Here is a 20,999-nt window from a genome sequence, read left to right as displayed (position 1 = left end):
GTGCCAGTGATGTACCCAAACCCCCACCCCTGTCCCTTTCAGCCTGGAAAAGCAGCTGGGCTGCCTCCCCTTCAGAACCTGCCTCATTGTACCAGCCCACGATGAGCTCCAAGATGTCTCCTATCTTTTGAAAAGTCTCATTTTGGGCAAAGAGGCTCTCAGCATTGCTTGGGATGCCCGGCTGCTGCTGGATGTGCAGGTACTTCACCTCCCGCAGGACGGCAGCGAGCTGCGCGACACCAGAGCCGGGAGGGGCTCGTTAGCAGCCCCGAGAGCTTGGGGTCACCCAGTGAGGGGTGGCTGGCATTGCCCGTGCCAGCACCCACCTTTCTGCTGAAGTTGACGCTGAGGAGGCGAGACTCGGGGTCCCTCTGGAGCAGGGGCTGCTCCAGGCTGAAGTGGCAGTCCTGGCCGGGTCCACTCGCCCATTCCTCATAGATGCTCTTGCTGTGGTGTTGCAGCATCCCCATCATTTCCTCGTACTTCCCGAACACCAGCTCAGCCTCAGCACCCACCATGGCACTGTCAGAGCCACAATAAAGCAGCTGCAGCAGGACTTGGGAGGGGACCCATCCAGGCTGGATCCTCCCACTGCTGCCCTGTGTCCCCGGGGGATGACGGGGGACCTGCACCTACGGGTGGTTGATGGCCAACAAGTCCTTGTGTGGCCCCTCCAGCCGCTGCTGCAGCTCCAGAGACCACTTCAGCTGCCCGGCCACCGGTGGCATGTTCTTGTGGATGGCTGGGCCCCCCCTGGGGGGCGGTGGGGACAGGAACCGGGTGTCATACAGTGTCTTCACGCTCTCCACTTCGGCCTCAAACATTCCCAGCAGGGCCAAGTAGCAGGGGGAAACCTCAGCCTTGATCAAAGGTCGCTCCAGCACGGAGGCAAACATGTGCACCAGCTGCAGGAGAGAGAGGCAGGCACTGGTTCCTGCACCCTGGAGCAGTCCAGGATGGGCGAGACCCCCAGCTCCTGTGGGAGCTGTATGCCAGGCTGCTGAGGTGGGGCACAGGTACCTTCACAGCAGCTGTCAGGCGGTTACAGTCATCAAAGCCCTGGCAGAAGATGGCAGCCAGCTGCTTGTTTGCATCCTCAACCTTCTTCTGGAACTCTTCAAAGTCTTTGTCCCATTGCTGCCATTGAAAGCAAAATGGTTTCAAGTGGCACAGCTGCTGTGCCTCCTTCCCAAATCCTTCAGGAAGGACTTGCTGTACCCAGAGGGTTCAGAGCCCCATGACCTCCTGCAGAGCCAGCCCTGTGCTGCTGTGGGACAGTCCCATGTGTCCCTCTGCAGCATGTTCTCACAGGGGATTCTTGTCTTTTCACTTGGCCAATGATAACACCTCCATTCCAGCATCCATCACATTTCCTCTCCAGCATCTGCTCACCTCCTCATCGGGATCCAAGGGATCATATTTGCATTCAGCAAAAGCTTTGGTGGCTTCACAGACCTCCTCAGAGATCCGCAGCACCCAGGTCACAAGGAAGTTTCCTCGCACCCCTCCCAGCACCGTCTTCTCCAGCCTCAGAAAGTCGATGGCTGCCTGGAACAGCTCCTGGCAAGCATAAACCCACTTTTACCTGGTTCCCCCTGTCCCAGGCTGCAGGTGCAGGAGCTGCAGCACCAGTGCAGGGCTGCATGCTGCCAGCTCAGCAGTCCTGAGGAGCATCCCCACAGGACTGCTCTCCAGCCTGCCTAGGGTGTGCCCATCCTGCCTTGGGGGCTCAGGGCTGAGGGGAAACAGCTGGGAATGGTGACAATGAACTCCCAGTGATGTCCCACTGTGCCAGCAGCCCCAGCCCACCCCAGGCTGTGCCCACCCTGTGCCTCTCCCACCGCAGGATGCCCAGGGCAGGGAAGGCCTGACTGAGGCTGGCACTGTGCCCTGAAATGCTGTGCTGTCACCTTGATGGTCTTGAGCCTCTGCAAGAAGGCGTCCATCCTCCCAAAGATCTGTGGGGGGGGAAACTCCCAGAGCTGTGGCTGCTCCTGGGAGGGGAGAGAGGCTGTCAGTCTGGTGCTGGTGTGCAGGGGTCAGATGTTCCTGCACCATCCCTGCACACACCGGGAACAATGTGGGCATTAGTTCAGAGCAGTAAGTGTTGTAGGACTGGAAGAACTTCTCTGTGTTGGCTATGGTTAGTTTGAGTGCCTCCAGGGTCTCCTGGGGTTCTCCTTGCAGCCCCTTCAGCATGTCCTCCGGGTTCAGGAATTTATAGCTCTGGGACAGACACAGGCAGGGGCCATTGTCAGGAGGACGTGGAGGCTGCTCCTGCCCCCTTCACCCCCACAGACTTGCTGGTGGTTGCCTGCAGCCTGTGCCTGCCCCCCGACTCTCCCCAGCCCTAGGCTGTCTCTGCGTCACCACTACTGGACTCTCCACATCTGGAGATGTCAGGGGTGGGTCAGTGCTGGCCCTGGGGCCGTACCAGGCTGATGAAGAAGTTGCAGATCTCCTGCAGGATACGGGCTATGTGGGCAGGCGAGTGGTAGTGCACGCAGTGTACCCGGAGCAGGCAGACAGTGCAGAGCACCTTGGGCACGAAGGGCCGCAGCTGCGGGAGCGGAGCCTCGTCAGTGCGGGGCCGAGGCAGAGGCAGGGGATGTCCCCCCTGGAGCCTCTGGGGCTCTGCTGCTGCCCAGATGAGGCCACCAGGCTGTGCCTGGTTATTTTGCCATGTGTCACTTACCTGGGAGTAATCTGCTTGCTCCATCTCCTCCAGCAGCGTCTGCAGAGGCTGCAGGTGGAGGCTGACATCATTGGCTTCCTCCAGACCTAGGAGATGGAGAAAGTCTGTGTTGGGGTGAAGACACCTTGCTGGAGGCAGCCACCACCATGTCATGGGACCTCACCACCACTGACGGCCCTGAACATGTTCTGCAAGGATGGCCAGTAGCAGCTGTCAGCTTTCTCCAGCATCTTGGTCAGCACTGTCACTTGGGGTGAGAGCAGCTGGCAGGGAAGAGGTGTCAGGATCAGCATGGGGGGCTCAGCACAGGGGGCTCAGCATGAGGACGTGTGGCCACCATGGCTGAGACAGTACCTGCTCATTGATGCACTCCAAGTTGGTCATCCTGGTCTGCCAGAAATCAAACTCGACCCTGGGGAGGGGGTGCAGCCCCTCCAGTAGTTGCTGCCCTGGGTCCTGGCTAAAGATCTCTTCAACTTGCTGGAACCACTCGATGATGACGGTCTCAATGGAGTGCAGCGCTGAACCATCTATGGGCTCCACCAGGCTGAAAGACAGATGGGTTATGCCTTCTGGGAGCCCTGAACTGCCCCGGGGGAGCCCCAGGAGCCCTAGGGGAGCCCGTCACGCCTGCTTGTGGCCATCTCTGCTGGTGCAGATGCCTGGCATGAACCCCTCAAACATTGCTGCAGGGGTTGGCTGTGCCCAGGGCTGTGCAGGGACTGAGCCAGTGTACCAGCTCCCGTCCCTCCCTGAGAGATTTATGCTACCCTCGGCCCCTGCCAGGCTTTTCTGGCACCAGGTGGTGCCAGCAGCACCCACCAGTCCAGGGCTGCGCCTGAGTCTTCCCAGCTGACCAGATGCTCGGGCAGTGGGAGCAGCGGCTTTCCCTGTATCTTCCCACTCATCAGGAACATCTTGTTCTGCAGCTTGTGAGTCTGTTGCATGATGTCCTCCACCACAGTCTTGGGCCAGCCCGACCCCTCATCGTGGCTCAGGAGCAGAGGGGACACAACCTGCGAGACAGGGCTAGGTCAGGCACTTGGTCACGACCTCCTGTGCACAGGGCAGTGGTGATCCCAGTGCTCCCTCTCGCTGCCATTGAAACACAGTCTCAGAAGTCACAGCTCTGTTTGCCACAGATGGGCTTTGCTGATATTTAGCTCATCAGTGTGACCAAAAGGCCCTTTGCTCTGAATTTCCAGCTCTCATGGCCTGGGAAGTGCTGGAAGGGGCACAGTAAATGCATCTAGCAGAGTCAGGGGCTGGCACATGAGCAAAAGCCCCCAGCAGTGAGGGGGAATAGTAGAGGCTGCTGGAGCTGATGCAGCATTTGGGTGCTCTGCACTGGCAGCAGGAATATTTATGGGAAGTTTAAAAGAAATCCATGTAGACATTTCCCAGCTGCAGGATAGAGATAAGTGGGCATTATTATGAGCTTGTGAAATTGCAAAACTGGGAGGAAGTGATCCAGTAGGGGACAGAAGAAAACAGGATTGGTGACCTACACACAGCTCTTGTCCTTGTGGGGCTCCATAGGATGGGAGCTAGTGCAAGGTCAGGGCAAGGGCCTGGGACAAGTTTTATTTAGTGAATTTTAGTTTATTTTGGAGCCCACCTGGAAATTTGGCTAGAGCAGCCCACAGTGAGGGTGCCAGGGGAGGGTGCCAGGGCAGCAGCGTGCCCAGGGAGCTCAGCTCACCCTGCTCACCCCAAGCCTGTGCCTGCATGGGCAACTCACTTCCAGCAGCACAGTGATGAGCTGCTCCACGGGCGAGGGGCCAATGTCTCCCACCAGCAGAGCACTCCGACAGTTCTCCCCGGTGATGTTCTGCCCCGTCTTCTTCACACAGTAGAGTGCCTTGCCCTTTTGGGCAGGTGGGAAGCAGGTAGTGGGCATGGGCTGCCCAGCAGGGTTCAGCCCCAGCACCAGCTCCAGCATTTCTGGCTGCTTGAAGAACTTGTCCAGCATGACCGAAGTCTCCTCACTGGCCACAAACTTGCCCCACTTGTCCGGCCGCACACGCAGCAGGGCCGTGGCCAAGCTCTCGAGGAGATCCATCCGCTCATCCTCTGCGCCTGCCATCGTGCCAGCACCTGGGGTGGTCCAGTGGGCAAAACCCTGCTCAGCCAGGGGCTGTGCAGACCCCACACCCTGCCCTCCTGACACTGCCCATCTCACCCTCTGCACATGCAGTCTCAGGGGAAGCTGCCAGTCCCATCCCTGCCTGGTCCCAGTGGCCCCAAGCCTACCCCATCCCTGACTGGCCCCATCACCACCCAGCCCTACTGCTGCCCTGGCTCACCCCAAACTTACCTGGCTCTGCCACTTCTCTGCACTCCTCAACCCTCCAGCAGCCTCCAGGCACTGTCTGCGCCCCAACTGTCAGCAGTTCAACTGGCCCCAACTGCCCCTGGCACAGCCCAACGGCACCGGCACCAGCCCAACCGCAGGGCTGCCCTTCCCCCTCCACACCCCACACCGTCCCCATCCCTCAGCAAGGGACTCTGACAGTGGCAGGGGACTCCTGCCCACCCCAGGCTGCACAGAGCACAGGAGGCCAAGAGAAGCGTGGTGCAAGTATTTATTTGTTGCTGATCTTCAGCACTAGTTTACAAGGCCATGGCAAATTAAAAAAAAAAAAAAAAAAAATTTAGAATAAAAAATCCTGCCCCCCCGCCCCACTCCTGTGAGGCCTCTGCACTGAACCACCCACATACAAAATAATCTACAAGGAGAAAACTATACAGGAGTATTTACACCTCTGATAAATAGACTAATACTGATCCAGGCGCCTCCAGACCGTGCGTGGGGATGGGACAGGACAAGACACAGGCGATTGTGAGGCAGAGAGGTGGGGGCCACAGTGCCCACCCAGCCAGATCCCCACCAGCAGCCATCCCGAGGGCAGGCTCCAGCTCTGGGTGTGTCCCACCATGTGGCACATGACACAAGGATGTGCTGGGGCAATGCCACATCCAAGCCACAACTCCCACAGCCAGGTGAGGATACTGCTCGTCAACAGTGCCTGCCCTTCATCCCTCCTGTGGCTGTGGGGACCGTTCCAGTGCAGGGGGTGGCTGGGAGGGTCCGAGGCAGCAGCGTGGACACGCCTAGGACAGACTCAGGCCCGCTACAACGAGGGCCGGGAGCTGTATCTCTGCAGGGCCCCCCTGGGGCTGACACCTGCACCCCAGCACCTGTGGCACCCCAAAAGCGCCAGCTGCTCACCAACAGCTGCCCCTCTCCTGACGGAACAGCCCAAAAGCGTCTCAACACGAGTGCTGGGGGACCCAGTGACACATGGCTGCAGGCTTCCTGGGGCTCAGAGGCAGGGAGGGTCCCGTGGTGCTGAGGCCAGGGCTCACAGGGGTGCACAGGGTGCTGTGTTCCCGCTTGAGCCTGTGAAGACGCTGTCCGGCGATGAGGCAGTGATGGGGGGCCAGAGTCACTGAGATGCCCCTTCCCTCCCCCCACAGTAAAGAAATGGCTAAGCTGAAGCTGGGCCCTGGGCCAGCCTGCAGCGTGGCCCCCGCCCCACGTGCCCCCATGACGGAGGGACACGAGCTGCTACAGGGCACACTGGCCTCGCAGGGCCAGTCTGGCTGCTAGTGCCTCTTGGTGGAGGAGACCTTCTTCTTCCTGGCAGCCAGCATCTCATAGAAGGGGTCCCGGCTGATGGCTGCCCTGGCAGGAGAACAAGGGCTGGGTCAGGCCAAACTGCTGCAGTGATGGGTGCAACCTGCCTGGCCTGGCCTTGGGCAGGTCCCTTTACATCCCTGGGGAAGTTTTCTTTCCCCATCCTTGCAGGATGCCCTGGGAAGCACTGTCCCCTTTGAGGACAGCAGGCAGGTCCCTGCTGTGCCCCTGCCCATGCCACCACATGCTCCTCCACACACTCACTTGATGCACTTGATCCACTCCTCCTTCTCCTCAGGCGTGGGGGCAGAGATGCGATACACGGTGTGGTTCCCCTCCACCACACGCCCATCTGCCTCTGTCTTGCAGGCCTTGATCACCTGGTCCTTGTTGTCAGGAATGTAGAGCTCAAAGCAGTTCTGGGAGGGAGAGACTGCTCAGAGGCAGCCCCCGTCTCCAAAGGGGACCCCAGACCGGGAGGGAAAAAGCAGAGCCACCCCAGCATGGCAGAGCAGGACAGACACACCGTGACTGTCACCCCTGGCCCTGCATGAGCCCCTGTGGTGAGCACCCCCAGGTCTGCACCCAGCTGCTTTGATAGTGAAGGCAGTGACCGCTCTGGGGCCCCCTGCCTCTCCTGGGGACATCTCAGGTTGCTGCAACACCTCCCAGCTTTTCCTGCCCAAGCCAAAGCTGCCCCAAACCCCAAAGGACACTGCCACAGCACTCACAGGCTTCTTGGAGTCCTCCACCTCACGGATGCTCAGGTTCTCCAGGGGGATGATGCCACGGGGCTCCTTATCCTGGTGCAGCCAAGCAGAGGTTTAGCTGTGGGGCAGACAGCCCCAGTCCAGCCCCTTCCCTGCCCCAGCTCAGCTCACCCTGCATGGAGCCCACTCACCGTTGTGTACTCGAAGTAGTAAAGGCAGTTGTCAGTCAGGATGAACCAGCGCCGCTTCCACGTCTTCACCCTGCCCCCTGGGAGCAGAAGGGACAGTCGGGCGCAGCCCTGCAGGGCACGGCCGGGCACGCAGCAGCCGGCTGGGCACACAGGCTGCAGCAGCCGGGGCCCGGGCGGACACACAGAGCCAAGCAGAGCCAGGCAGCGGCAGCAGCAGCAGGCAGCGCACACCGCACCGAGCAGGAAGCGCACGGATGAGGATGGAGGCGAGCACAGGACTGCCGGGCTGGGAGCGCTGAACGCTCCCACCCAAACACAGATTCAGCACAGCTGGAGGAAACTGCGGCCAGGCAGCTCCCTGGGAGGACACAGGGACTTTCTGTCCACACTGACCATGGCCCCAGTCGCACTGGCCCCCCGGCACGGCAGGAGCCAAGGCCATGGCCGAGCTCCACAGCTGCCAGCACAGCAGGAGAAGCTGGTCCCTGGGCACAGGCCCTGCGCCCCCCAGGCCCAGCTCCCCTCCACCGCAGCCACTGCAGCAGTGCTGAACGCGGGATGAGCACCCACCCTCGCAGGCTGGATCCGGCATGGACACGAGGAGCCGCAGTGTACACTGCAAGTCCTGCTCATCTCCTTCCCCTGCCAGGAAGGCCCTGTGGCCCCTGCTGCCCTGTGCCAGCTGGCAGCCCACCCCTGTCCCTGCCCCGGAGCAGTTGAGGGCCAGCACCAATGCTCCCCAACACCCTGGGGTGCAGGCATTGGAGCTGCGCGGGTGCCTCATGGGGACTGCTGTGAGCCCTTAGCACAGCACAGGGCACAGCGGAGACAGATCCTTCCTGCTCCCACCCAGCTCCAGCCATGCCCTGACCACTCCTGCACAGGCTGGGGCCCCTCCCGAGGAGACCCCAAACCTGCCCCCGTCCCTTGTGTCACCGGAGGCAAAGCCCCTCTGGCCAGGCTGTCTGTGGACATGGTGGTGCACGGCTGGGCGGGTGGCAAGTGCCACTGTGGCCCCATCCTCCCCGGGGTGGCAGAGGAGGCCACAGGCCTTGGGGAACGTGTGGCATTGGCAGGGCCAGCACCCCACGTCCCTGCCTGGAGGTGGAGAGGGGCTGTCCTGCAGCAGGCGAGGTCCCCGGGCGTGTGGGGTTAGCAGCAACAGCAGCAGCAATGAGATTCATCACCAGCAATTAAAAATGCAAAGGAAACGAAGCCCCAGCAGTGTGAGCAGAGCAGGGAAGAGGGGTACGTACCTCCTGGAGTTGGGGGCAAGGAAAGGAAGAGCCAAAATCATGGAAACATATAAATGAGGGAGAAAAGAAAATTAAAAAAAAAAAAAGGGAAAAAAAAATAAAAAGAGGAACCCCAAAGCCCCCCCTTGCCCTGCAGGTCAGTGGGGCTGGGCTGCAGCAGGGAAGCTGTGAGGGGTTGGGCCAGCGCCAGGGCCGTGGGGGCTTGACTGCCCTGGCTCGCTGTGGCTCTGTGGGATGGGGCTCCTTGGCTGCTGGGGACAGGGCCTGGCTCCCTCCACCCCATGGCAGACCGGCAGGGTCCTTCCCTGCCCCCCCAGACAGCTGGGCTCCATGGCCACTTTGCTGCCTCTCCACCACCCCACTGGCCAACCTGAACCTGGGTGCGCAGGGCCCCTCCAATCAGGGATGGAGAGCCTGGGGCTGTCCTGTGTCCCCCACCCCAGGGCAGGGCGCAGGCAGCTCTTGCTCTCCTCTCCCAAGGGGTTGGCCATGTATCAGGAGTTCTGACCCCAGCCAGAACCCTGGGGAATCGCCCCACTGGACTCTGATCCTGCCCACACCCATTCCCCCTGGCTAAATCTGGGCAGAGGATTCCCCAGAGGTGCCAAGAAGAGAAGCCACAGGAGCCAGGGCGCGGAGGGCTCCGGCTGTGGAGCCGGGCGGTGCAGCAGGGATGCCATGCATGCTGCCTGCATGTGGAGCTGGGATGCGGAGGTGATAATGCTGTGGGGAGGTGAGGCAGGGGCTGCTCTGTGTATGAAGGGGGACACACGCAGCCTGGGGCAGCTCGCCGCTTGCTCCCGGGGCCTGCTCCGACACATCCTGCTGTGGCTCGGTGACCTGAAGGGCCTCGAGGTCTCTGTGCTCTGACACCAGACCCTGGTACCAGCTCTGCACCCCAGGGGCTTGCCCAACCTAGAAGCAGAATCCCCCAGGACACCCCCCCCAGCCGCTCTTCAGGGCCTTGTCAGCTCTGAGCCTGCTGCCCAGCCAAGGGAAGATGGAGGGCTGGATGTACAGATGCCTTTCCTGCAAAGGCTTTGCCTGTCTCTGCAGCCTCCTCATGCTCTGAAGAACCAGGCCAGCAGGAGAAGTATGGGAAGCCCAGGGGCACTGCACCCTGGTGACAGCCTGCCCTCCCTTGCTGCTGGCACTCACCGAGCTTCAGGAGCCAGCCCTCCCGGTCGGGGTTGAAGAAGGTGTGGGTGAGGTCATTGCCGTCATCCTCAGGGATTTTGAAGGGCTCGTTTTTGATGCTCTCATACAGATTCTGGTACAACGACATGGAATCAGCTCTGCTTTGCCCTGGAGCCTTGTGGTGGGCTCTGCTCTGGGCCAGCTTTGCAGCCTGGCCCCAGCCCTCACCTGGAGCAGCTCCTCAGGCAGGTCCCCCCCGTCATTGATGCCACGGTTCATGGCGATGAATCGCTCTGCTGTGGGCTTGTCCTTCACATTGGGATTGTGCAGGCTCGTGTTCAGCATGATGATGGCAAAGGACAGCACGTAGCAGGTGTCTGCAGGGGCAGAGGGGAAGGTCAGCTGCGGGGCAAGATGCCAGGGAGACCGTCTGGGACAGACGCTCACCTGTGGACTGGAAGACACCAGGGTTGCACTGGCAGTAGCGCTGGGCAAAGGCCTCCATCATCCGGTCAATCTTCTGTGCCTCCCCTGGCAGCCGGAAGCTCCACAGGAACTGCCTGTGGAGAGTGAGTTGTGGCGCTGGTTTGGGGGCTCCATGGTCCCCACCACCCGCAGTGGGCCACGCTCGGCTCCCCTTGCTCACCGCAGCGCCTGCACGAGGTTGAGGTCAGTGAATTCATGCAGCTCCACAAAGGCATGCAGGACTTGGATGTTGAACTCATCCCTGTGGGAACAAAGCCAGAGCACGAGGGATGCGTGATCAGCAATCCTGTGACTACTGAGCAGCTCCACTGTCCCTGCCCTTCTCCAGACTCTACTCATTCATGGGGGAAAGCTGTAGCTATGCCCTGCTTGATCCCTGCTCTGGTCTGCACAAATCAGCCACTTGCAAGTGCCAGTCATGAACTGAATACCCCCGGCACCCTGGGTACTCCCAGTGAGCTGTCCTGTGAGCTCAGAGCTGCAGTGTCCCCTCTCTCAGGTGCCAGGAGCCCACAACACCCCCAGGAAGCCCAGGCCCAGTGCACCTCTCGCCCAGGTAGTCGCCGATGGCTGTCTTGTTGAGCCCCTCTCCCTTGTACAGAAACTGAGCGATGTCCTCGCACGTGTTCTTCAGCAGGTCGTTCTCAATCAGGAACTGGATGCCCTGAGGGATGCAAGAGAGGTGTTTGGGGGTCTGTGGCTGCCCCTGACTGCCAGCCCCTGCCCTGGATGCTGGCCCTGCCCCAGCCCCAGGAACCCGGACTGGGAGGTGGTAGAGCCCTGCACACCCCCAGAGGCAGGTAACCAGCTCTGTACATCCCACAGTACCTTCTTGGGATCCATGTTGAACTTCTTCCTGCCCATGGCCACCTGTTTGTTCCTCTGCATGTTTTTCCTGCAAGGCATGAAGCAGCTCTGAGCACCTGGCAGGGCCCCACTGCCTCTGTCCAGCCCCTGGGGCGGTGCCCTGTGGGGAGGGTCAGCCTGGACCGAGGGACCCAGGCCCCCATGCTGGACCCACACAGGGCAAAGCCAACACACTGCTCTGTGTCTGCCCCACACCGTGGCCTGGGGCTGCTCCTGGCCCACCAGGCTCCGGAACAAAGCAGAGCCTGGGGTCACCCTGAGCAGAGGGGGTGCAGGCACTGCACCTGTCAGGTCACCCAGCCATGGGGAGGCTTGGGCAAGCTGGCTGTGGCAGGGCTCTGCTGAGAGCAGTGGGGCTGGCAGAAGGGGACAGCCTTCGTGCCCCAGAGGCTAACTGGGAATGATGCTGGGAGTCAGCTCCCACCAGCTGCTGGGGCCCCCCTAATCCCAGCTGGCACTGACTGCACCAGCTCAGAATAACATAGCCTGCCAGTGGCTGTGGCCAGACAGAGGGGCTGGGGCTTGGAAAAATAGACCCAGGAGCAGCAGATCAGCCTGGGATCCCGCTCCCAGGAGCTCAGAGCGCCTGGGAAAGCTGCTCACACCAGCACTTGTGGGCCAGGGCTCAGCTGCCCTTGGCTCCTGCACAGTGCAGGCGAGCCTAAGGGGGCTCCAAGGTGCTGGGGACTCACCTCTCCTCCGTGGAGCCCAGGTTCTCGATCTCATTCGTCACTTCTGCTATCTCATCCTTCAGGCGCTGTGGGGAGAGGGGGCACTGAGACAAGGAGGTGCCTCCCCCACAAACCCTCCAGCCCCCAGCCCTGGAGATGGCCCCCTTTCCCCAAGAGGCCCCACAGCCCCTCCTTCCTTCCCTCCCTCCTTCCCCCCAGCCCCAGGTGCTGCCCAGGGGCTGAACCAGCTCGGAGGGCACTGGCAGTGGGGCTGGCTGCCCCCTGCTGCTAATCCCTGCAGCATTGCCACGCTCCCAGCATGCAGGAAGGAAGAGATTCGGAGGTTAACAAAATTACCCCTAATCCCTTCAGATCATGCCCAGCATATGGCAGTAATTAGCCTCTGCTGCCTTAATCACAGACACGACTGACAGTGTCCCAGATGAGCCCTGACCTCACAGGCACTTGCCAGGGCAGTGGCCTGGCCCAGAGACATGGTCCCTGCCCGTGCCAGGCAGGGGCTGGCACAGGCTGCACAGCCTGGAGCTCTGCAGGGTACAGGAAAAGGCATGGCTGCTTGGGCAGGGCAGGGATGGCTGGCTGCCACTTGGGATCACATCCCAACTGGGACCCCCTCCCCATCCCCAGAGCTCCTCAGAGGAAGAGCTGTGGGGCAGCAGCATGAGGGATCCTGAATAGGGACCCTGCCAGTGATCCAGGCAGGGACACTGTCCCCTGCCACCCAGACTGCTGTCTCATGGACAGGGGGGATTGTGTGGGCCCCTTGGCATCACACCTGTATGTCAGCCAGCAGCTCCTGCTTTCGGCGGCGGATGTTCTCCAGCTCCTGGCACTCCTCTGGGGTCAGGTCACTGGGCACTGAGCAAAGATGTGATCAGGTCAGCATGTGTGGTCTTGGGAACCAGGCCTGCCAGGCTCCTGGCACAGCCTCTGCTCCCAGCCAGCAGCTGTGGGCTTGGGTGGAGGCAGGACATGGAGGTGTTGGGCAGCAGGAGGAGTTGGGCTGGCAAGCAGTGTCCCCAGCTCCACACAGAGGCCAAGTGGCACCAATGGCATGAAAGGAATTTGAGGACCACAATATCTGCTCCTTCAGACTGTAGCAGCTGCAGAGTGAGAACCAACACAGGCCCCAGAATCACCTCCAGCACTGCTTCTGCCAGCCCCAGCCCTGCTGCCCCCTCCAAGTCCCATTTCACTCTGCTCTGCCCCAGCCAGGCTGGTGTGGGTGCCCATTCTGCTCCCCAAGGCTGGGAAGCTCTGCTGTGCCCTGCAGCACAGGCTCCTGCCTGCAGCCCTGCAGGTTGTTCTGCTGTACCAGGTCAGCCCCAAACATAAAGCAGCTCCTGGCCACCCTTGCAGTTCCCTTTACAGTGGATTCATTATTTTGGGGCAGAGCCTGGAGCTGGTGCACCCTCCAGACAGACCTCACCTGCACACCGTGACATCTACACCTTCCTGTCACCCTGGGGAGCCAGATACCCCCTCTCCAACACCATCTCTGAGGCCCAAGCCCAGGGCTGCCACATGGTCCCCTTGCTCCAGGAGCATTCCTAGTGCTCCTTGGCACATGACCTCCTTGATTCACAGTATCAAGGTATCCCATTCCTGTTCTCTTCAGTCTCCAAGGTCACCTGCTCCTTCAAGAGTGCACTCAGCCCTCCTACTACGCCCATGTCTCCCACCTCTGCCAGCGGGTTCTGTGCGTTGCACCAAGGTCACCCGCAAGGACACCCAAACACCTCTAGAATGCCGTCCCCAAGGGAGGTGGCAGCAGGATCTGCCAGCTCAGCTCTTGTGTCACCCCCACCTCCCACCCTGGGGTGCTGGGAACAGGCATCTGTAGGGCTGTCACCATCCTCCCCTGCCCCAAGCATTACCCGCTAAGGTCCCGTGTGCCACCATGTGCACAGCCACCGCTGCCACCAGCCCAGACTCACCAGTGTCCCCAGCGCAGCCACTGCCCCATGCCAGTGCCCAAAGACACCACGTGCCTTCAGGCCAGCCCTGTCCTCAACTGTGCATTGATTCTCCCCGCACTGCTGCTGCCTTAGTAGGAGCTCCCTGGGTGACGGTGACCCTGCACCCTGAATCTCTGAGCCCAGCACCTCCCCGGCTCTGCTCTGGGGTCTGATGAGCTTCCTCCTTCACAAGCCCTTGTTGCCAAGGCTGAGGCGCCTCGGCTTGCGACATCGTCCCTCAGACACAACGCTGACACTTCCCAATACTTTCAGTCTCCATGTCAGGAAGCCTGAGTCAGACAAGTCGGCTCGTGGCACCAGGTTAAAAGTCACTTACAGCACCAGAGCTGTGTCGATGCATCCCAGCACCTTCCACATGCCCCAACGCCATCCCCACCGACACCAGCCCCCCATTTCCAGGCCCCCAGGACACCCTGCAAGCCCAGGCTCGCAGGGGGAGGGAAGAGCTGCATCACACCCGCTCATCAGACACAGAAACCCCCAAATCCCTGGGCTGCTGCGTGTGCCCCAGGACCCTCCCGCCTAGCTGCAGGACCCTCTTGTCCAGCCGCCACATCCCCCGGCCCGGCCGCAGGGAAAGCCAAATTCATGCCAGGGCTGGAGCTGGCTGCAGCCAAGCCCTCAGCTCTGCCTCTTCCTGCCCACCTGGGAGAGGGCAGGGGCTCCAGCCGGGGTCCCGGTGCCCCGGGACAGGCGTGGTGCAGGATGAGGCTGCAGGGCAGCAGGGACCGCAGGGCTGCTCCAGAGCCCCGGAAGGTCCCTCCCCGGTGGAGGCTGAGCACTCGTGACAAGCAGCCCAGCCATGTCAGCAGCAGCCAGAGGAAGAGAAACCCCAGACGCAGGAGCTTTTCTGGGGAAGGCAGGCGGCATTAACCCTTCCCTGGCTCTGCACAGCAACTGCCCTGGAGAGCCCCAGTGAGCCTGGCCGCAGGCAGAGGGATGGAGCCTGGGACCGACGCTTCCCGTGGCTGCAGCCCGGCACAGAATTCGCACAGGGACCCACCACAGTGCAGGATCCCAGCACGGTTAGGCGTCCCCACCAGCACAGGAAGCCGGGGGTTCCCACAGCAGGAACCCATCCTGGGGCAGCATTTGTCCATCTGTCTCGGGCTCTGGGCTCAGCGGGGCCTGCGAGCGCGGCCCATCCCCTCCGCGCCTCGCCCCAAGCACAGCCCCGCGGCCCCCGAGCCCCGAGGGGAGCAGGGCTGGGAGCCACCGCCGCCCTCCCCGGCCCCCCCGGCTCACCGCTGCCCTCTGCCCTGAGCACCATCGTGCCAGGGCCTTCCGCCGGCCGTGCCCGAGCTGCCAGGGGCTGTGCGGGGCTGCTGCCGTGCCGGGTGCGGGCAGCTGGGGCTCGGAGCTTCCGCGGTGACTCACGGGCCTGTACCAATGAGCTCCGGGGCCTCTCGGGCGTCATCCCGGCCTCGCCAAGAGCCGGCACCAGCAACACCCCGTTCCTGCCGCCATGAGCCAGAGCCGCAGCACCTTAACTCCTGTGCTCCCGGCCGGCTGGAAATGGGCAGCGGGGCCCTGCTCCTCGCCTCAGGCCCGGTGGACGCGATGTGCTGCGGTCCCAGCCAGCCCTGGGCCGGCCCAGCCCTTCCTTCCTCGGGGCCTGCCAGGACACTCGAGCCGGCACATCTTGAGCTCGCTGCGCAGCACCGGGGTCCCCTCCCTTCCCCTCAGCCGGGCCCCCACACGCCAGCAGACCCCCAGCCCTGCAGCTCCCCCGTCTCTGCCAGACCTCTCCAGTGCAGGCCCAGGTGCTGTGCTGGCCGTGGGGACCACCGGTGCCTGCTGCCCTCCGCGGGCTCCATGGCATCTCCCACAGCTGCCTGGGACAAGAAGGGCAATCAGGAGGTCTAGGAGCCATGCCAGTCCCCACGGGGTGCTGTTCCCCACTGCCTTGCCCCCTTGCTGCGGGGTGTCTGTAGGGACCCCACTGCTCCGTGCAGGAGCCCTGTGCGGCGAGTCCAGGCGCTGCGGAGCTGTGCCTGCAGTGGCAGCGACCCCAGCACGCCCCTGGCCCCATCAGCTTCGGCTGCCTTGACTCAGCTAAATCCTGCTCAGCAGCACGAGATGCAGACACAGCACCCAGAATGCCAGCTGTGGAGTAAGGGGAGGGTGGGCTTCAGAAGCCTCGGGGTGTCCTTTGGCCCCCTGAGTTACAGCAGCAGCCAGCCCTGCTGCTGGCCCACGCCGTACAACACCAGGGGGACAACAGCCCAGGGGTGAGGCAGACCATGGGGACGAGCCCCGGGTCCCTGCGTGCTGCAGCAGGTGCTGCTAGTCACAGTGGCACTTGGTGGGGTCCCATGGGGCCCCCAGAAACATCCTGCCTGTCTCCTCATACCACATCCTGTTTTCACCATGGCGTGTGCACACCCCGGGTTGCATCAGCCCCATCCTTCCCCACCAACAGCTGAGGTGCATCAGGAGGTGGCTTTGGGGACAGACCACTCCAGGGCAGGCCCTCCTCGGCTACTGGACCCTGTGCTCAGGACACTCTCCTGCTTTTGTGCAGCCCTACCCATCACCCCATTAACCCCACTTCCCTGACCCAGAGCCCACCAAGGAACCCCCTCCACAGCCACTACCTGGCTCCCAGTGGCTCAAGGCTCCAGCATTCCCATGCACGGACCCCCAGCCTGCAGCACGGCTGGGTGAGCTCCAGCTCAGCCATGTCTACAGACAACGTCCATGTGCAAGGAATGCAGCCAGGCCGGCACCTCACCTGCTCTCAGCACTGCTTAAGGTGCCAGGCCTTCAGAGCAGCAGAGCCCACTGGTGCTCAGCCACAGGGCTGGCCGAGGAGGTCCTGCAAGCCCCTGCCCACTGCACAGCCCTCCCAGTCCCACAGCTGGGCAGGAACCAGCAGACAGCAGCAGGTCACACAGGTGACCTCTGGGCTTTCCCACACAGAATTCCCTTTGGAGAGTGCCACCCTCCCCTCTGTAGCCACAGGCACTTGTGATGAGGGCGACCGAGCACTCGCACATCCTCTGGGGCTGGGGCAGGGCATGCCATGGCCACGCTGCGCTGCCTGTGACCTCCCAGCCGCCACCGCTGGCTCCCAAACACCCACAGGGCAATGCCAGGCGAGGGGCCCGGTGCCTGTCCATCCTGCAGGGTCTCGGTGCTTGCAGAGGCCCAAGCTTGGAGGGCTGGTAGAGGAAGGAGGAAGCGAGACGGCGAGGACACTCTGCACTGCTTTCAGCAGGAGCCATATGGAGCCAGAGCCATATGGAGCTGGAGCCATGGGCACCGCCGTGTCTGCTGGGGGATGGGAACCCCACGGCACAGAGGGGAGGGGGGCACGCAGTGCCTACCTGCCTTGGCAGCCACCGAGGGGCAGAGGAATGCCTGGAAACTGGAGGCGCAGAGTTCGCTGACTGTCCCCATGCTGCGGGGGTCCCACGCAGGATGCCACCAGCTCCGGGAGCGCAAGGCAGGGACAGGCAGAGGTCAGGCAGGAGCAGACGGAGGCCAGATAGGTGCGTGAGCAGTGGGCTCCCCGGTACTAGGCAGGTAGCCAGTACCCAGGGCAGCTCCCCAGCACCGTGGGGCAGGGCGCAAGCAGGGGAGCCGGAGCACTCCCGGTTCTGGCTGGAGCAGCTCTGGGAGGGGAGCTCCAGCCGCAGGAGCCCACGCGCCAGCCCCAGCCAATCCCCGCCGCACCGGCACACCAGCCCGTGCCACCACCAGAGCCCCAGCGGGCGGCTCAAAGCCACTTAGAGGACGAGGAGTTTCGGAACTTCCCAGCAGCCCCCCTGCCCAGGCCGCCTGCCCCCCGGCAGCCCCCTTGCCCCCGCGGGGGGCCGGCAGCAGGGTATTTTTAGAGTGGTTTTATCCCTCCGTATTAGAGCATTAAGCATCAGGAGCCGACGGTCGCATAGCAACGAGCGCCGCATGAAGGAAGGTGCACCCAGAGAAGCGCGGCGGTGCGAGCGTGGGGGTGCCACACGGCCCCCGCTCCTGGGGTGCAGGACCTGATCCCAGCCCTGACCCAGCCTGGCAGGCGCAGCCAACCCTGAGACCTGCACCAAGACACCAAGCCCTGCCCCAGAGGCACTGCCCACTCTGCTCTGGCCCTGGTGTGTGGGGGGCTCCTGCAGCAGCAACCGGGGCTCTTGCCCTGGGATCCCAGGCTGGGGGAGAACTGTGGAGCTGGGGAAATGCGCAACCGTCCCACCCTCCAACCCCACAGGCACTGAGCAAACCCAAACCGGACTGACAGCTCCTTTCCTCAAAGCAGGAGCGATCTTGAGCGCAGGGCATGGCCGTGAGTAACAAACCCCAGGGCCTGTCAGGGCAGGAGCAGCTCGACAGTTCTGCTCACCCACCCCTGCATCCACTGGGATCGCTGAGCCAGGAGTAACTTGAGCGGCACAGGCAGAAGCCCAGAAGGGGTGGGTGGTGGGGAAGGGCACCCTGGCAGGCAGGAGCAGTCCCTGATCCCAGGAGCAGTGTGACTGCAGAGAGGAGGGGAGACAGTGGAGAAGGGCAGCTGACAGGGCTGCGAGGGCCGCCAGGCACTCACTGCTGATGTGACTGACCTTCTGCTTTCAACACCACTTCCCCTTTCCCAGGGCCAGAGCAGTGGTTGCCACATCACCAGGAGGCAAAAGGGCAGGCGAAGGGAGCAGGGGGCACAGGGGAGGCTGAGCTGGGCACGTGCTGTACAAGCGCCTGCCTGGGACCGGGCTGGCATCTGGAGAAACCCCTGTGTGACACAAGCACGTGTGCGCTGTGACTGGGACGAGGCAGGGCCAGGTGGCATCTCCCACACAGCGTGACCTGGATGCCTGGCTCGGTCTTTGCACCCTGTCCAGGTGAGGTGGGGTGTTTGCAAACCATAGCCACAGCCCTGACAGGATTGCAAGTGTCAGCAGCAGGGCTCATTGTTCTCTGCTCCAAACACCTCAGGAGAGGAATTGTACGACTGCCTCTGCTGGAGCCCCTGGCTCCGCTCTCCAAGCTTCGTGCCACCCCTGCGCTGTCTCTCTGCCTTTGACCTCGGAGTCCATCCCTGAGCTCTGTGGAAGAGTTGCTCTCCAAGCTGGGCCTAGCAACTTGCCCAGGTTGACCCCACAGTGTGCAAGGGAAGGGGCTGGGGCATCAGCAGCAACTCTCCCAGCAGTGTTCCCTGGTGCCCAGGAACATGCCGTAATCTCGAGATGCTTCCAAAACAGCTAAGCTGTGCCAAAGGGCTGCCAGCACCCACTGGCAAAACAGGACTTTGGAGGCTGATGGCAAGGAGGGCAGGGACTGTCTGGGTGAGGAACCCCTCAGCCAGCCTGCTGCAGACCTGGCAGCCCACCCTCTCCTCTGTAGATCCCCCACACCTTGCACAGCCACCCTGCCATCCCACACCCGTCCTGCCCCAGACAGAGAGGCCCCCCAGGCACAAGCTGCTTTGCTGGAGGCTGCATCAACCCCGCTTAGAGAAATCTCTTAATCCCCAGGCCGGAGTGAGCGGTAATCCCTTGGGTGCAGTGGGATTACCAGCACTGCCCAATCCCCCTCACCCTGGGGCCAGGCCTAAGCCGTGATGGGGCCCAGTTCCAGAGACGGCACCGGGACAGGGCTGTGCTCCCCGCATCCTCTCACCGCTGCTGCAGCTCGGCAAGGCAGGAGAAGCCAGGATGGTTCCCCTCCAGGACACCTCTTCCCCACGGTCCAGAGGCGTTTGAGCCACACCACCGCTCTGGTCAGTTCTGCTCTGGGATGGGTTAGTCTTGCTGCTGTTTCCACAGGGGGATGTTGGGAAGGGGGTGGGAGCCCCACGCCCTGGCAGGAGCAGGGGGAGCACACATCTGTGCTGCCAGCTGCTCGCCCTGGGATTTGCTCTCTGTTGAGGCAGACGGCTGAAGAGAGGCCGTGAGCCGTGGGACAGACACTGGCGTCAGCACAATCCCACCAGAAAGAGATTCCCTGTCGGCTCCCACCGCACTACAGCCCCGGCAGAACGTCCTTGGCTAAACCAACTCAGCTCAAGGGCTTCAGGGCAGCTGTGAGTTGTGCTGCCCCAGCACAGGAACAGTGGCGGGGGCACAAGGCGGCTGCGCAGTCCCTGCGTCCCCCGCGGCAGCACGAGCGGGACATTTCTAATGCTGAGACATGACCTGGGATGTCTTCCAGGTGATTCTGGGAAGCAGTGAGAGGCTGCTCGCAGAACCGCTCCCTAATGGGCTGTATCTGACAACAGCCGAGCCAGGCCGCAGCCGCTGGCACCTTCCTTATCTTGCACAGTGAAGTCCTCGCAGCCAAGCACAGTTCTGGGGTGGAACAGCAGCTCCTAATCGGCTGCACCGCACAGCTGGGCAGGAAACCGGCCCGTGAACCAGCACTGCCGGCAGTGGCACCACGCTGGCACCAGCTGCTCCCAGGAAGAATGGTCACCAGCACGGCTCCAGCACTGCGGCCATGGCCTCAGATCTCATCCAGACTCCAGTCTCCCCTCTGCAAAGTCCCTGTCAAGGCAAAGCCACCTGCCGACACACCAGAACCTGCCTGGGAGAGACCAGGCGCAGGCAGGGGCTCCCGGCGCAGTCCCGGTCCTCAGCACGGGAGGGAACGCTCTGCGGGCACGGAGGGCAGAAAAAACGGGAGAAAAACGTACGGGCATGAGAAGGGAGACCTTGCAACCCCTGAGCCACCGCACGCCGGGAGCTCCCGAAGCGGGCGGTTGTGACACTCAGCAGGCGCCACCGAGGCGAACCCGCCCTGAGCTCTGCGGGGCCGGGGCTCGGCAGTGCCGCGGGAGGACCTGGGCGAAGAGGAGCGGCCGATGGAGGCGTGCGGGCAGCGGCCCACGGAGCTCCCCCGGCGGTGCCGGCGCTCCGCGGGCCCAGGGAGGGCGGCCCCCAGGTGCCAGCTCCTCCCGGCGCTCCCGCCGCCACCGCCCGCACGATGCGCGAAGGCCGCGGCCGCTCTGTCACTTGCGGGCGCTGCTCCCGCAGCCGCCAAATCCCCGCAGCCGCCAAATCCCCGCAGCCGCCAAATCCCCGCCCGCCCCGGAGCCACCGCCCCCGGTGCCGCACCTGGGAGCGGCCCGGCCCAAACGCGCCCCGCCCGGGACAGTCACCGCCGCCCACCGGGGACCACGGACTACCCCGGCGCCTCGTCCCCGGCCAGGTGTGTGCCCCGGAGCCCCCCGCCCGCCCCCGGCCCGCACTGACCGCAGCCGCCGCCCTCCTCCTCCTCCATCCCGCCGCCGCTCCGGCCCCGCCCGCGTGACGAGCGCGCCACGGCCGGCACCACGTGACCCGGAGGGGGCGGAGCCGCGCTCGCCCCGCCCCCTCTGTCCCGGTGTCCCCCCCCCCCCGCGATCGCAGCCGCCCACG

General features: G+C 63.0%; 2 protein-coding genes across 5 annotated transcripts in view; both read right to left on the bottom strand.

The window, feature by feature from the left end:
• Nucleotides 1-5,120, bottom strand: part of DNAH17 (dynein axonemal heavy chain 17) — a 32,264-nt gene extending 27,144 nt beyond the window's left edge. The window contains exons 1-14 of the mRNA XM_023938883.2: nt 5,013-5,120; nt 4,437-4,792; nt 3,518-3,711; nt 3,050-3,242; nt 2,859-2,958; nt 2,696-2,781; nt 2,435-2,560; nt 2,071-2,226; nt 1,911-1,994; nt 1,393-1,560; nt 1,021-1,137; nt 637-905; nt 327-522; nt 83-229 (exon numbers count right to left, since the gene is read on the bottom strand). Of these exons, the coding sequence (XP_023794651.2) occupies nt 83-229; nt 327-522; nt 637-905; nt 1,021-1,137; nt 1,393-1,560; nt 1,911-1,994; nt 2,071-2,226; nt 2,435-2,560; nt 2,696-2,781; nt 2,859-2,958; nt 3,050-3,242; nt 3,518-3,711; nt 4,437-4,781 (2,181 nt within the window). The 5' untranslated portion in view covers nt 4,782-4,792; nt 5,013-5,120. The remainder of the gene's footprint in view (nt 1-82; nt 230-326; nt 523-636; nt 906-1,020; nt 1,138-1,392; nt 1,561-1,910; nt 1,995-2,070; nt 2,227-2,434; nt 2,561-2,695; nt 2,782-2,858; nt 2,959-3,049; nt 3,243-3,517; nt 3,712-4,436; nt 4,793-5,012) is intronic.
• Nucleotides 5,121-5,267: 147 nt separating this feature from the next.
• CYTH1 (cytohesin 1) lies at nt 5,268-20,917 on the bottom strand. 4 transcript variants are annotated; one of them, XM_086857049.1, is made up of 13 exons: nt 20,835-20,917; nt 12,450-12,532; nt 11,675-11,739; nt 10,944-11,010; nt 10,661-10,779; nt 10,276-10,356; nt 10,077-10,189; nt 9,858-10,006; nt 9,651-9,762; nt 7,237-7,313; nt 7,067-7,138; nt 6,600-6,754; nt 5,268-6,383 (listed from the first exon to the last, which is right to left on the bottom strand). In XM_086857049.1, the coding sequence occupies exons 1-13, from the start codon at nt 20,860-20,862 to the stop codon at nt 6,305-6,307; spliced, it is 1,200 nt and encodes a 399-aa protein (XP_086713175.1). In that variant the 5' UTR covers nt 20,863-20,917; the 3' UTR covers nt 5,268-6,304. The 4 variants fall into 4 exon arrangements, with proteins under 4 accessions (XP_086713175.1, XP_086713174.1, XP_023794653.2 ...); XM_086857048.1 differs by lacking the exon at nt 20,835-20,917 and adding an exon at nt 16,983-17,522; XM_023938885.2 differs by lacking the exon at nt 20,835-20,917 and adding an exon at nt 14,899-15,394.
• Nucleotides 20,918-20,999: the final 82 nt, after the last annotated feature.

The sequence above is a fragment of the Cyanistes caeruleus genome, chromosome 19, assembly GCF_971803275.1.
Source record: "Cyanistes caeruleus chromosome 19, bCyaCae1.hap1.1, whole genome shotgun sequence".
Classification (NCBI taxonomy): Eukaryota; Metazoa; Chordata; class Aves; order Passeriformes; family Paridae; genus Cyanistes; species Cyanistes caeruleus.
This window is presented reverse-complemented; position numbering and strand designations above follow the sequence as displayed.